Source organism: Impatiens glandulifera, chromosome 5, assembly GCF_907164915.1.
Source record: "Impatiens glandulifera chromosome 5, dImpGla2.1, whole genome shotgun sequence".
NCBI classification, from domain to species: domain Eukaryota; kingdom Viridiplantae; phylum Streptophyta; class Magnoliopsida; order Ericales; family Balsaminaceae; genus Impatiens; species Impatiens glandulifera.
The window spans coordinates 14,566,392-14,580,714 of NC_061866.1; the positions used below are offsets into that span (position 1 = coordinate 14,566,392).

The following is a 14,323-nucleotide window of genomic DNA, read 5'->3' on the forward strand; positions in this document are numbered from 1 at the left end:
AAAAAAATAGTAAAATAATCATGTGTCTCCTAACTGTCTCTCAACTCAATAAACAGATGACAAAGCCTTGGTGTGTTTCATCTATATAAGCAGCCAAAAAAAAAGATTAAAAAAATCATGTGTCTCCTAACTGTCTCTCAACTCAATAAATAGATGACAAAGCCTTAATGTGTTTCACCTATATAAACAGTAAAACAAAAACAAAACAAAAAAACAAAAAAAAAAGTAAAAGAATCATGTGTCTCCTAACTGTCTCTCAACTAAATAAACAGATGACAAAGTCTTAGTGTGTTTCACCTATATAAGCAGCAAAACAAAAACAAAACAAAAAAAAACAAAAAAAAGAGTAAAAGAATCATGTGTCTCCTAACTGTCTCTCAATTTAATAAACAGATGACAAAGTCTTAGTGTGTTTCACCTATATAAGCAGCAAAACAAAAAACAAAACAAAAAAAACAAAAAAAACAAAAAAAAAGAGTAAAAAAATCATGTGTCTCCTAACTGTCTCTCAACTCAATAAACAGATGACAAAGCCTTAGTGTGTTTCACCTATATAAGCAGCAAAACAAAAACAAAACATAAAAAAAGAGTAAAAAAATCATGTGTCTCTTAACTGTCTCTCAACTCAATAAACAGATGACAAAGCCTTAGTGTGTTTCACCTATATAAGCAGCAAAAAAAAGAGAGTAAAAGAATCATGTGTCTCCTAACTGTCTCTCAACTCAATAAACAGATGACAAAGCCTTAGTGTGTTTCACCTATATAAGCAGCAAAACAAAAAAAAACAAAAAAAAGAGTAAAAGAATCATGTGTCTCCTAACTGTCTCTCAACTCAATAAACAGATGACAAAGTCTTAGTGTGTTTCACATTTATAAGCAGCAAAACAAAAACAAAACAAAAAAAGAGTAAAAGAATCATGTGTCTCCTAACTGTCTCTCAACTCAATAAACAGATGACAAAGCCTTAGTGTGTTTCACCTATATAAGCAGCAAAACTAAAAAAAAACAAAAAAAAACAAAAAAAAGAGAGTAAAAGAATCATGTGTCTCCTAATTGTCTCTCAATTCAATAAACAGAAGACAAAACCTTAGTGTGTTTCACCTATATAAGCAGCAAAACAAAAACAAAACAAAAAAAAGAGTAAAAGAATCATGTGTCTCCTAACTGTCTCTCAACTCAATAAACAGATGACAAAGTCTTAGTGCGTTTCACCTATATAAGCAGCAAAACAAAAACAAAACAAAAAAAAAGAGTAAAAAAAGCATGTGTCTCCTAACTGTCTCTCAACTCAATAAACAGATTACAAAGTTTTAGTGTGTTTCACCTATATAAGCAGCAAAAAAAAAGAGTAAAAGAATCATGTGTTTCCTAATTGTCTCTCAACTCAATAAACAGATGACAAAGGCTTAGTGTGTTTCACGTATATAAGCAGCAAAACAAAAAAAAAGAGTAAAAGAATCATGTGTCTCCTAACTGTCTCTCAACTCAATAAACAGATGACAAAGCCTTAGTGTGTTTCACCTATATAAGCAGCAAAAAAAAAAAGAGTAAAAGAATCATGTGTCTCCTAACTGTCTCTCAACTCAATAAACAGATGACAAAGTCTTAGTGTGTTTCACCTATATAAGCAGCAAAACAAAAACAAAACAAAAAAAAAGAAAAAAAATAGTAAAAGAATCATGTGTCTCCTAACTGTCTCTCAACTCAATAAACAGATAACAAAGCCTTAGTGTGTTTCACATATATAAGCAGCAAAATAATAAACAAAACAAAAAAAAAACAAAAAAAGAGTAAAAGAATCATGTGTCTCCTAACTGTCTCTCAACTCAATATACAGATGACAAATCCTTAGTGTGTTTCACCTATATAAACAGCAAAACAAAAAAAAACAAAAAAAAAAGAGTAAAAGAATCATGTGTCTAACTGTCTCTCAACTCAATAAACAGATGACAAAGTCTTAGTGTGTTTCACCTATATAAGCAGCAAAACAAAAAAAACAAAAAAAACAAAAAAAAAACAAAAAAAATGTAAAAAGAACCATGTGTCTCATAAATGTCTCTCATACAATTCATAAACTTCTATATCGTGAGCTGTTTTGAATTTGTTGTCAACACCATTCACTCCTTTCATAAAGTTTGTCTCGAACTTCTTCTTTAATTTCCTTATCTTTTCAAACATTTGACTTATGGTAAATTTTATATAAGTGAGTTTTGATATAATTGTGAAAATCATTCTGCGAAGCGGGTTGAATCCCTTTCTCTTCAGCATACTCAACCAATCCTTTCAGTAGTGTACATATATCGGCCTCACTCCATAACCTCTGAAACAGAGGCTTTTTCAAAGGAGATTCTCCAATCTTCGTAATAAGCTTCTCACCTACCGCTTCGTTAGCGGTATGTTCCTTCTTCTTCTTTTCTCTTTTGGAGTCTTCCACATGATGGGGGAATCTGCCGGCCTCGGCCTCTTAGAAGAACTTGAACTAGGAACTTTTGAAGGAGATTTCTGAGGCATTCCTTCGGATTGGGAATCAGTGTCAGAGTAAGAGACTACTATTGGTTTCACTAAAAGAAGTTGATTCTCTTCCTATTCCTTCTTCTTATCCCTTTTCTTCTTAGACGAAGCTCCAGACCTAAATTTCTTCTTGGTATGAGAAGATTTCTTCGTTTTTAAAGATAACTTACTTACCCCTTTGGACCCTTTGGATTGTGAGACGGAAGCCAGTTGCTTTGGTGGAAACGGAGTAGCCTCAACTCCTTCTGATTCCATATCAGAAGAACCTTCTTTTCTTGCTTTCTCGGCGGCCTGAGCTACAGATCGATTTCTTCTTGGTGTCATCGTCTTTCTTCGTCGGTCGGTCGGAGGGTTTATGCATGCTATTGATTTCAAGAGAGGGGGTTATAACCTTTTTGTAGTAACCGGAGGAAGAGGAAATGGCGGTGCCAAGATTATTTATTAATTGCCATTTGTCTTTTCATATTCTCTTAAAGGCATTGTTTGTTTGGCAAGTAAGATGGCAAGGGTACTCGTATACCCCGATATCTCCGAGTACCCGATAATCGGATTCAGATTTGAATTCGGGTTCGGTTAATTTAAATTGAGGTCGGGAAAGAGATTGAAAATGATTACCCGTTCGAGTTCGGGTACAGAAAACGTGCAAAACCCAAACACGATCCGATACCCAAAATATTAATATTATATATATATTAAAAATTAAATTAATTTTTCAAAATTTAAATTAATACCATCATTATAAATAAATTTACATTAAATATATTAATTAATTAGTTATACCAACAGTTCACCCCTATCCATGCCATAATTAATTTAATTTATATTTCCGTAACACTTCATTTTTTTTTCTTTAATAACAAAAATTTTCTTTCTCTATTCATTTTTTCTTTATGTATATTATTTAACTTCTTCTATATAACTATACAAGTAAATAATATTTTTATATGTATTTTTAATATTTAGTATTTAGTATATTTAAAAAATAATAAATAAAAATTCATATTTTTATCGGATAATGAAGTACCCGTCGGGTATCGGGTACCCGACGAATCAGGAATTGGGATACAAATAGATATACATGTCGGGTTTGAGGTCGGGAATGGGTAATAAAATAAAAATCAGGTTTGAGAATGGATACTTCACTACCCGAGGGGTAGGGTACCCATTATCATCCCTAATGACAAGTACTATTTAAATTATTTATCACTCTTATTCTTATTCTTATTCTTATTCTTATTCTTATTCTTATTCTTAGTTTATCAATCAATTTATAAAATAAAATATGAAAATATTTTATTTTATTTTTTTAAATAAAAATATTTTTTCATTAAATATTAATACTTTATAAACTTTACACCAATCATTTAATAAAATTATTTAAATAACTCATTTATTTATTAAATAAGCAATCCTAACAATTAGGTCTTATTATATCTTTATCAGCACTCATTACACTTTTTATGTTTTTTTATTTTAAAATAATTGGATTTGATTAGTTTCACATAATTATAATGGATTGTATTTTTTAATTTTATTTTTGATAATTTAAAAAATTAACACGATTTTTATAATTATTATCTTTAATTTCAACTTAATTTTTTTTAATAAAAATAAAAACAAGATTAATTGATTAGATAAAAACTGTATTACTTGAGTTATATTATTAAGTTTAATGAAATTATTGAATGTTTATTTTAAATAAAATCTTTATTTATTCTTGGAAATCTAAACGGTATACAAATGGTAGCTAAATTAAATTTGAAATCATATTCATTGTAAAAAACTTAATTTATTTGTCATCTTACCTTTGTTTACTTATTTAAAAATATATTCAATTAAACATTATACATTACTGGTTAGTAGTCAGTTCAATCAATATTTTAAATTAAATATTCCACTTTACCCTTTAGCCTACCTTTGATATGAAGTGTAAAAACTGAAGATCTAGCATAATACTGTATACATTAAATTATAATGTTCAGAGTTAGTTCGATCTACCTGTAGGTAGTGCCCCAATCCTCTCAATAATTGACAAATGTCACTTTTTAAATTTCTAGGAGAAAATAATATATTAAATATTTATATATACTTTTTTTTATTTTAAATCATTATTAATTAAATATATATATATATATATATTATTACGAGAAATAACATAATAATTTTTTAAAAAATTGTAATAACTAAATATATATAACATTCATATTATTTGTTAATGAATAAGAAAGTTATAATAACTAAATATATATAACATTCATATTATTTGTTAATGAATAAGAAAGTTATATATAATTTTACCGATAATATTAACACATTAAAAAAGTTATGTACAAATAAGAAACAACATAATAATTTTAAAAAATATATTATTAATTAAATATATATTACATTAATATTATTTATTAGTGATATAAAAAATTTAAATCATTATATTTTTTTAATGAGAATAACATAATTATTATTTTTTATATATTTAATGATATATATATATATATATATAATTTAATGTATAATTTTCTCCTTTAAATTCTCAACCACAATAATATTAATATTAATATGATATACATCAAATTAATATTATTAATGTAAATGTAAATATATATATATATCATTAAATATATATAAAAAAATTATTATGTTATTCTCATACAAAATATATATATATATATATATAATTATTTAATATAAATATTTAATTAATAATTATTTAAAAGTATTATGTTATTTTTAAATAAAAAATAATTTAATATATCATTCTCTTCTTTAAATTCACAACTATAATCTATAACTATAGTTAAATTTATGAATTAATTAAGTGAGAGAGAAACTTAAAGATTGACATTTGTCAATTATTTAGTGGATTGGGGCATTACCTATTACTTGTATAGTGTATAGGTAGCATCGAACAAACCTTTGTTTGGTTGGTTAATATTCAAAGCAGTTATAAAAATGTATTAACTTTTCTAAAATTTAATATTTCTTTTTTACCCTTTAATTTTATAAAATTATAATTTCTTTATTATATTTTAAATATAATAATAATTATTAATTATAACTAAATATTTATATATATTTAAATGAGTTTGATTTTATAATTTAAATAATAATAATAAATACTAAATTACTTATTTTTATTCAATTTTTAAATTTATATATATTTATTTTTTTTATCTTGTAAACAAAAATTATATTATAAAAAATTTAAATGTGACAATTTTATATCTAATTAAATATAATAATTATTTAAAAAAACTAATAATGTTAATTAATAGATAATACTTATATATATAATTAATTTATAAAATAAAATTTTATTACATTATTAATAAATAATATTTAAAATTAATTATATAAATTAGTGATATTATTATTATTATTAATTCATATAACTTATATATAATTTATTTCTGAAATTAATTTATAATTATACCATTCTAATTTAAAATATGATTTTATTAAAATTATTATTAATTAATATATAAATAAGTTTTATTTATATAATTATATAAGTTATATTATGAGGAATTATAATAATATTATTTATTTTAAAAATACATTAATGTAATAGTTATATATTATTTTTTTTATTAATTTCAATATAATTAATAATACAAACTACATCTTAAATAAACATTAAAATAATAATTTATATAAATATAAGGACAAAATGGTCTTTTATATTTCTTATTACTTTTTATATCACAAACCAAACACAAAATAATAAAACCTATATAATTTATACATATTCTATACTCTCAACCAAACATTAATAACTTATATAATTTATATATCCTAATACCTATTTACAATTTATACCCTTACCACTTATGCTTATATAATTAGTACCGCATATCAAACACTACCTTATTTTACAAAATTTATGTATTTGATAAACTTTGAGTTATAAGGTCAGGTTATATATAATTTTACAGCAATTTTAAATCATAATTTCTTGAATACCTATATTGTCATTGAGTTTATATAAGTAAAGTGGTATATAATATATATATATATATATATATATATAAATATAAAGGTTTACAAATTACTCAAAATTGCTTACCATAGATGAGGTCAATTATGATATTAATTTCTCTCCCATAATTTATTTATTTATTTTCTCTTATAAATTTATTCTCACAAATATATATATATATATATTATATTTTAACATTAATTTCATATAAATATTTTCACCCTCATCATATAAAATATATTATATCATTATTAATTTATATATATATATATATAATAACTGAATTTATATAAAATATAAAATAAGATAAATTCTTTACTAGTTCATTTATATACATTCTCTCTCATTATATATATAATTTCTCTTCCCTACTTAATTTTTTATTTTCGCTTATTATTTAATTTATATAATTTTCTCTTATCTTATGGGTATAATATATATATATTATATTTATCCATCAAATTATTAAAATTAACTTTTATATTAATTATTAGAGACTTTACCTCATTTTTTTTAAAATTAGATTAAAAAAATGAGTTTTGCGCTTAATGGATAAAAAAAAAGAGTTAGTTTTAAAATTAAAAAAAATTAACTTTTTATATTTTTGAAATTTTGTTTTTAAAGGATATTTATACAAATGCCAAATAGAAAGAGAATCAAATGGATCTTTATTTTGTTTATAGATGAAAGCGAAAGAAAGAGTAAGTATTTAATTTTTTTGGGCATGGATATGAGTGAAAAATTTATAACTCAAATTAATTACCTTGAGAAGGTAAATCGTTATTAACTAGATATATCATCATTCCTCGTTATTAATTATTTCACCTTTTATTTTTTAAATAGTTAATTGTTTTATTAAATAAAAATATTGTTATACTAAATCATCTTTACCTAGTATTATTATTCTACATTTTAAAGATATATTTATTTTATAGATATATAATAAATATTATTATATTTTGAAAAGATAAATTATTCTTAACTAGACATATTATCGATACTCATTATTAATCATTATTAAATATTTACCTTATTTTTAAATAGCTAATATTTTTATTAAATATGAAAATATTGGTATATTAAATCATCTTCACAATGTATTTATTATTCTACATTTTAAAAATATATTTATTTATAGGTATAATAAATATTATTATATATTTTTAAATACAACCGAAATATATATTTTTTTAAATACCAAAGATAAGCTCAAACACAAATAAACCTCTACGCGTTAAAAAACGTACGCACCCGAATAAGCGACTTTTTTGACTTTTAAAAAATAAATTTTAAACATAAATATTTTTTCAATTTTTCAAAAATATAATTAAATAAAATTTTGAAATTGTTTAAAAATAATTTGTGATTGTGTTTTTAGAAGGGGCATTTGCCCTGTCTAAGGTCACACTATGTCTACCTTATACGGTTAAAAATAGTCTTTACTCCTGATATTTTGGCTATTTGTAGAAAATGTTTTACACTTATCTTATCAGTTTATTTATCAATTTTTATCGTTTAAGGGTTTAGGGTTTATGGTTTAAAAGTCAAAAAAATCGCTTCTTCGGATGCGGACGTTTTTCAACACGTAGAGGCTTATTTGCGTTCGAGCTTATCTTTGGCCTTTTTTTATAAAAAAAAAATCGGTTGTATTTGAATATATATATATATATATATATATATATATAAAATAAGTTATCGATGTCGTAAATTCTTGAGAAACACGATTAACTTTCCGACAGACTTTAGTGATTTTTTTAAACAAATCTTAAAAAACGTCATAATAATATTATTATGAATGATACGCATCGGACGACTATTATCATTAAATGTTAAACGATTTCTCTTCAACCAGATAATCCACCATAAAATAATTGGGATGGTAACTTAAATATATAGACATACCATATCAACCGCATCAATCCAAATTTCTCAACAACTACCCAAAGACTCAGACATCATTTAATGAATCTTAGTAATACTCCATAAAAGACTTAAAATACTAGTCACCCATCGACAATGCAAGAATAAATGAGTGATTGATTTAACCTCTTTGTGACAATACGACTAGCCATAATATAATATTTTTCATGCATATATCATCGGTTAGAATTCCACTATGAATTACTATTAATCCAAAAAACGAGATATGTATCTTTGACTCCAAAATTTTTTCCAACATAGTTTTTGAAAATAACTTAATACAATTTGAAAACTTTAAAATGTGTAATAGATGAATATAATTGAAAATTTTTAAAAAAAATAGGAAATTATTATTTTGTTTTTATAAATGTGGTAAATAATTTACAAAGAAAAAAAAAACGAGACATTCATTAATTTGTGAAAATGTTTAAATGACTAAAATTTTGATAATTGGTACCTTATATGACACCATTCAAAGTTTGAGCCTAATTTAATAAAAATGACCCAAATTTGATCCATAAGGATTGAGGTATATAACAATTTGAGTTAAGTTCCAACATAGGTTTTATTAACAAACTTAATGTGATAATAATATGTTTATATAAGTAGTTAGCTCTCCAAAATCTCCATGAACATGGAAGAGTTGAATTGAAACGTTGTTTCTTTTCACAACCTTTCCCAGTCATTCATCAAACTGTAGAGAAATGGATTCAATACATGGAATTGAAGTACATGCATTAGACAACACCGCAGATATAGATTTCAGATTCCAAAACCAAAATAATGAGCTTCTTTATGTACTTCATTTCCATTGCACCAAATATTAAGATGAATTATTTGGTTTATTTGTGTTAAAAAATAATATTTTAAATGTTATAAAAGATGAATTTAAATAATTTGTTTTTTTATTAATATCTTGAATGATTTGGGTTATTTAGGTTTAATTTTTCAAATAATTGATGGTTTAATCATTTATCCCTAATTTGTTTAAAAAAACTTTAACCTTTATTAATTATTTAATAAAACATAAAAAAAGAATCAATTAGTTATGTTCTCTTCGAACCTTGAAGTGTTATTTCAACCAAATACCAAAATAATATTAACAAATAATGAGTTAATTAATTTGAGGCAACAATCTTGAATACCTCTTAAACATGCTCCTATGATTAATATTATAAGTGAACTACAAATCTCTTGTAATAGTCTAATTACTTAAGTCACAAAGTTCACTTAGGATATGATATTGTATGGTAAGTGGAATGATTTTGTATTTGTTAATATAAGGGTGATTTAAAATTGTGTCTCGCTTATTGGGTTGTTTGATTGTATTTTGAATGAGTAAAAGATAACAAATAAATGTAGGTGTAGAAAACTTATTTTGTGCTACGAAAAAGTAAGAGAAGAATTTGTGGAACAAACTTTTATATATGAGGTGAACAAAAGATACCAAAACACGATGACGACGTTGATATATAATTCTGATGTGTATGATACATCTTTATAAAATGTTTTAACATTTTTTGGTTGTGAAAACGACATAATGTCATTAAATAAAAAGACCAGAGCAGAAAATGATAAACGATTACCAGAGTTCGTGATTTAGGTAGAACAAGACTTTACAAAAAAGATTAAAACATAACAAATAACAGAAATGTAAATTGAATTTGTATTTTTAGGTGAAAGAGGACAAATAAATGTAAGCATGTCTAAGCATAGTTTGTGTTGTTGAAAAATAAGAGAAGAATTAGTGAAACAAGCTTTTGTGAGCTGATCAAAAGGCACGTTATTATGTGAAAATGATGATGTTTGTTATTATCATTTCTATGATCAATTTAAAGGTTTTAACATTTCTTATGTAAATTGAATTTATATTTTTACAGTAAAGTCCATTCTAAGAATACCAATTCGATGCACTACTTGATAGCTTTTATTTTCACCAAGTATTGATCTTTATTAGTAGGTTATACATTTGAAAAAAATGTTGAAAAATTAGCTGTGACTGGTGAATTCAGTTTTACTTAATTCTACATTTATATTAGACTATTTTAAGTTCTAAATATTAATTTTAACTTTTATTATCAAATAAATATTAAAAATATATGTTATTATTGATTAGAATTGTTCTTTATCAATAACCAGTCACTTAATAATGCAATACTTAAATTGTGCACCCATATATATTATATAACTTTTATTAATTTCGGTTAGGATTGAAACTAATCTATAATAGATGATAATACATTTTTCAATTCTAACATGTATTATATAGATTTTTTCTAACTTTTTATTTACGTTGTGTTTCATTTTTATTTACGATTAATCTTCACGGGTCAAACACATTTAACTAATTTAACCAAAACGAGCGAAACTTACATCTTGACAAACTCGGACATATGTTGAAGACACGTTTGAATTTGTGTTTAGATTGTTATTTGTTTGATTGTTTTTGTCTTAAGACTTGTTTATTTTTTGTTTTATTAGAACAAAAGTTTGTTTATCTTTGATTTTAATTAATAACAATTAGTCATTTAAAAATAAAAAGTAGATAAAAAACAAAAACAAAAATCAGCCCAATTTTAAAGCCAATGTAGAACTCATTTAATTGATTGTATTTTTTTTCCGTGTGAAATCTTTCCGACAACAAATAAAAATAAAATAACCACTAGTAATTAATTAAGAAAAAAACATGATAAAAGATTTGCATGTTAAAATAAAAACAAAAAAGTGACACACACTGACATTATCAGTCCCCTTTCCCTAGTAGAAACAATCGCTTTCGTTTGCGCGAGTTAAGGTATCCCACGAGAAACAACCTAGCCAGCCTTTGACCCCCGGTGGTGGTGTATGAATGGTAGATCAACAACGTGCACGAAAATTAGAGTGCACCCCACCGCAGTTGATACAAACTTCTTTAACCTTATAGCTTGCTACCTTGATTTCTGGTACCCTCATGTCCATACCACATGGGCTGTTCCCAAACCTTCTTACCCTTTTTTTTTCTTTTTTTCTTTTCTATTTCACTTTCCACCCAAAAACCCACATAATGTAAACATAATGTAAACATAATTTGGATTTATTTATTTAAATAACCCATAAATAGAATAATTTAAGCATTTACACTACTAAATCTGTAAATTAGTAATATGTGTTGTGAAGCCGAAGCCACCATAATAAATAAAGCATTATTATTAGTTCATGTCCAGCTGTATCATTCATTCATACAATATATACGAAATTACATTAGCTCATTGCTCGAGAAAGTACTATTGACCAATTCTCTCTCTATCTTCTCTCTATAGATCTATAGAAACAAATAGAATGCAGGTAGTTCCGACCGCCGGCGCCGGGCCGACAGTGGCCATGGTAGTAGTGTTGGTATTAATCTTACTATCTAGCTCGAGCAGCGAAGCAAACAATGTGACGAAAATACTCGACAAATTCCCTCAATTCTCCACCTTCAATCACTACCTGACCGTCACTCACCTCGCCGATGATATCAACGACCGACAGACAATCACGGTCTGCGCCGTCGACAACGCCGCCATGTCAGATCTTCTAGCCAAACACCTCTCAATCGATTCTATCAAAAACGTTCTCTCTTTTCACGTCATCCTAGATTACTTCGGCGCAGAAAAGCTCCATAAAATCACAAACAGCACTGTCCTCTCCGCCACCATGTTTCAAGCCACCGGTTCTGCTTCTGGCTCGTCCGGATTCGTCAACATAACCGATCTCAAGGGAGGAAAGGTCGCATTTTCCCCTGAGGGTAATGATATATCCGCGTTCTACGTCAAGATTTTACAGGAGATTCCATATAATATTTCCGTTATTCAGATCAGTAATATCCTGACTTCCCCTGAAGCCGAAGCGCCTACCCCGGCTCCAACCCAGATCAATCTCACTTCGGTTATGTCGGCTCACGGTTGCAAGGCCTTCGCCGACGCACTTATCGCCGAACCCGATGCCGAGAAGATGTTCGCCGACAATATCGAAGGCGGTTTGACGGTTTTCTGTCCAGCCGACGATGCTTTCAAGAATTTCTTACCCAAATACCATAATTTATCTGAAGATCACAAACAGTCATTGCTTGAATTCCACGGCGTTCCTGTTTTTCTCACGATGCCTAACATAAAATCCGACAACGGACTCATGAACACGCTTGCCACGGATGGAGCAAACAAATTTGATTTCGAGGTGCAGAATGTCGGTCAGGACGTGACGTTGAAGACGAAGGTTGTGACCGCGAAGATAACCGGAACTTTGGTTCAGAAAAGGCCGCTGGCGATTTACACCATCAACAAAGTTCTGCAACCGATGGAGCTCTTTAATGTTACTTTGTCTCCGGCGCCGGCGCCGGAACCCGTGGCGGAGGCGCCGAAGAAAGCAAAGAAGGGGAAAAATAAGTCACCGCCGGCGACGGATTCACCTGCCGCTTCCCCAGATGAAGATCCGGCCGATCAGACGGCGGATAAGAACGTTGCTGCTGTTCGATCATTTGGCGGTGTAAGATTTATTGCAGGGATTTTGGGTCTGTGGTTGGCCAATTTATCATTATATATATAATTTATGAATTTTGTTTTTTTCATTTATTATTTCAGTCTTTTTATTTGTAAGCTTAAAAAAACAACACTCTTTATAGCTTGTGCTACCATATTTCTTATTTTGTTTTGCTTGGTGTGCTTTTCTTATTTCTTTGTCCAAATTTTATCTATATGTTTTTTTTAAATTGGTTGTAACTTTGATACATATAATATAATTATTAGACTGGTTGACTTTACCAATATTATTGGGAAGTGTATTCGCTATTAATTTATTAAAATATGTAATAAATTAGGGCTTGTTTGATCTTGGATATTTAAACTATAAATAATAATATTTATCACCTCATATATATTCTTTCAATTATTAAACCCTTTTCTTTTTTTCTTTTTAAACTTTCAAAATAAATACAAATATGATTAATTACTAGCATATCTCGTTCATTTGCACGAGTAATAATATAAAAAATCGTGAAAAAAATATTACGCTAAAAATGTGATAGCATTTTTAATTTAATTTTTAATCGTTTTAAGTTTATGGGCGGGTCAACCCACAATCCGACCCAAGTATCAATTTACTCTCACATATATATTCAAATTAATCACAACTCTCGACCCGGCAATCATTATATATATATATATAAGTTACCTTCGTATCTAATTTTTGATTTATTTGTTGCATTTAAATTTATTAATTTAAAATAGTTTGAAATTTAATTAATTTTGAATTGGATTTATACTCGTTACTAACAAATTATTTGTTTTAATCCCATGTGCCAATATAAAACTATTTTTCAAAAAATTAATTTGTTGACTCAAAATTATTTAAAACCCTAAATTAGAGTATTAAATAAGTCTCTACACAATTATCAAACTTAAAAACAATTTATATATCACGAAGATAAAAAAAAATCATTACCTTAACCCCATTAAATACAACACTCTTCTTCTAAGGTTAATTTTATAGTATTAAGTTTACTATCAAAACAAGGATAAAAAATTACAAGACAAGACTTCTAACACTGTACCAAACACCAACCAATATGTTTATCTATAAGTCGTCGTCTACTGAGAATTTTCATTGCCCACAAAAGATTGTTGTGTTATGTTGTCTCCCTAAACGCTACAACAAACGGGTTGTGTGCTAGCTTTGGTGAATTATTCAAACTAATATTAAACCGTGCTAGCTTTGGTGAATCATTCAAACTAATATTAAACCGTTAGGCTCTGAAAAAATTTGTTACACCATTTTGATAAAGAATTTTGGTTAAATAAAATTAAATATCTAATTATCTTGAATCTCTTCAATTGAATCCAAATAACTCATTAAGGACTAAAAATTATATATATATATATGAACATGAATATTATTAATTTA

At 26.6% G+C, this 14,323-nt stretch overlaps 1 protein-coding gene across 1 annotated transcript; it reads left to right on the forward strand.

Annotated features, from left to right (window-relative positions):
- The first annotated feature begins 11,612 nt into the window (after positions 1-11,612).
- LOC124938836 (fasciclin-like arabinogalactan protein 1) lies at positions 11,613-13,076 on the forward strand. Its single transcript, XM_047479357.1, has one exon. It carries the CDS (start codon positions 11,726-11,728, stop codon positions 12,968-12,970), a length of 1,245 nt encoding a protein of 414 aa, XP_047335313.1. The 5' UTR covers positions 11,613-11,725; the 3' UTR covers positions 12,971-13,076.
- The last annotated feature ends 1,247 nt before the right edge of the window (positions 13,077-14,323 follow it).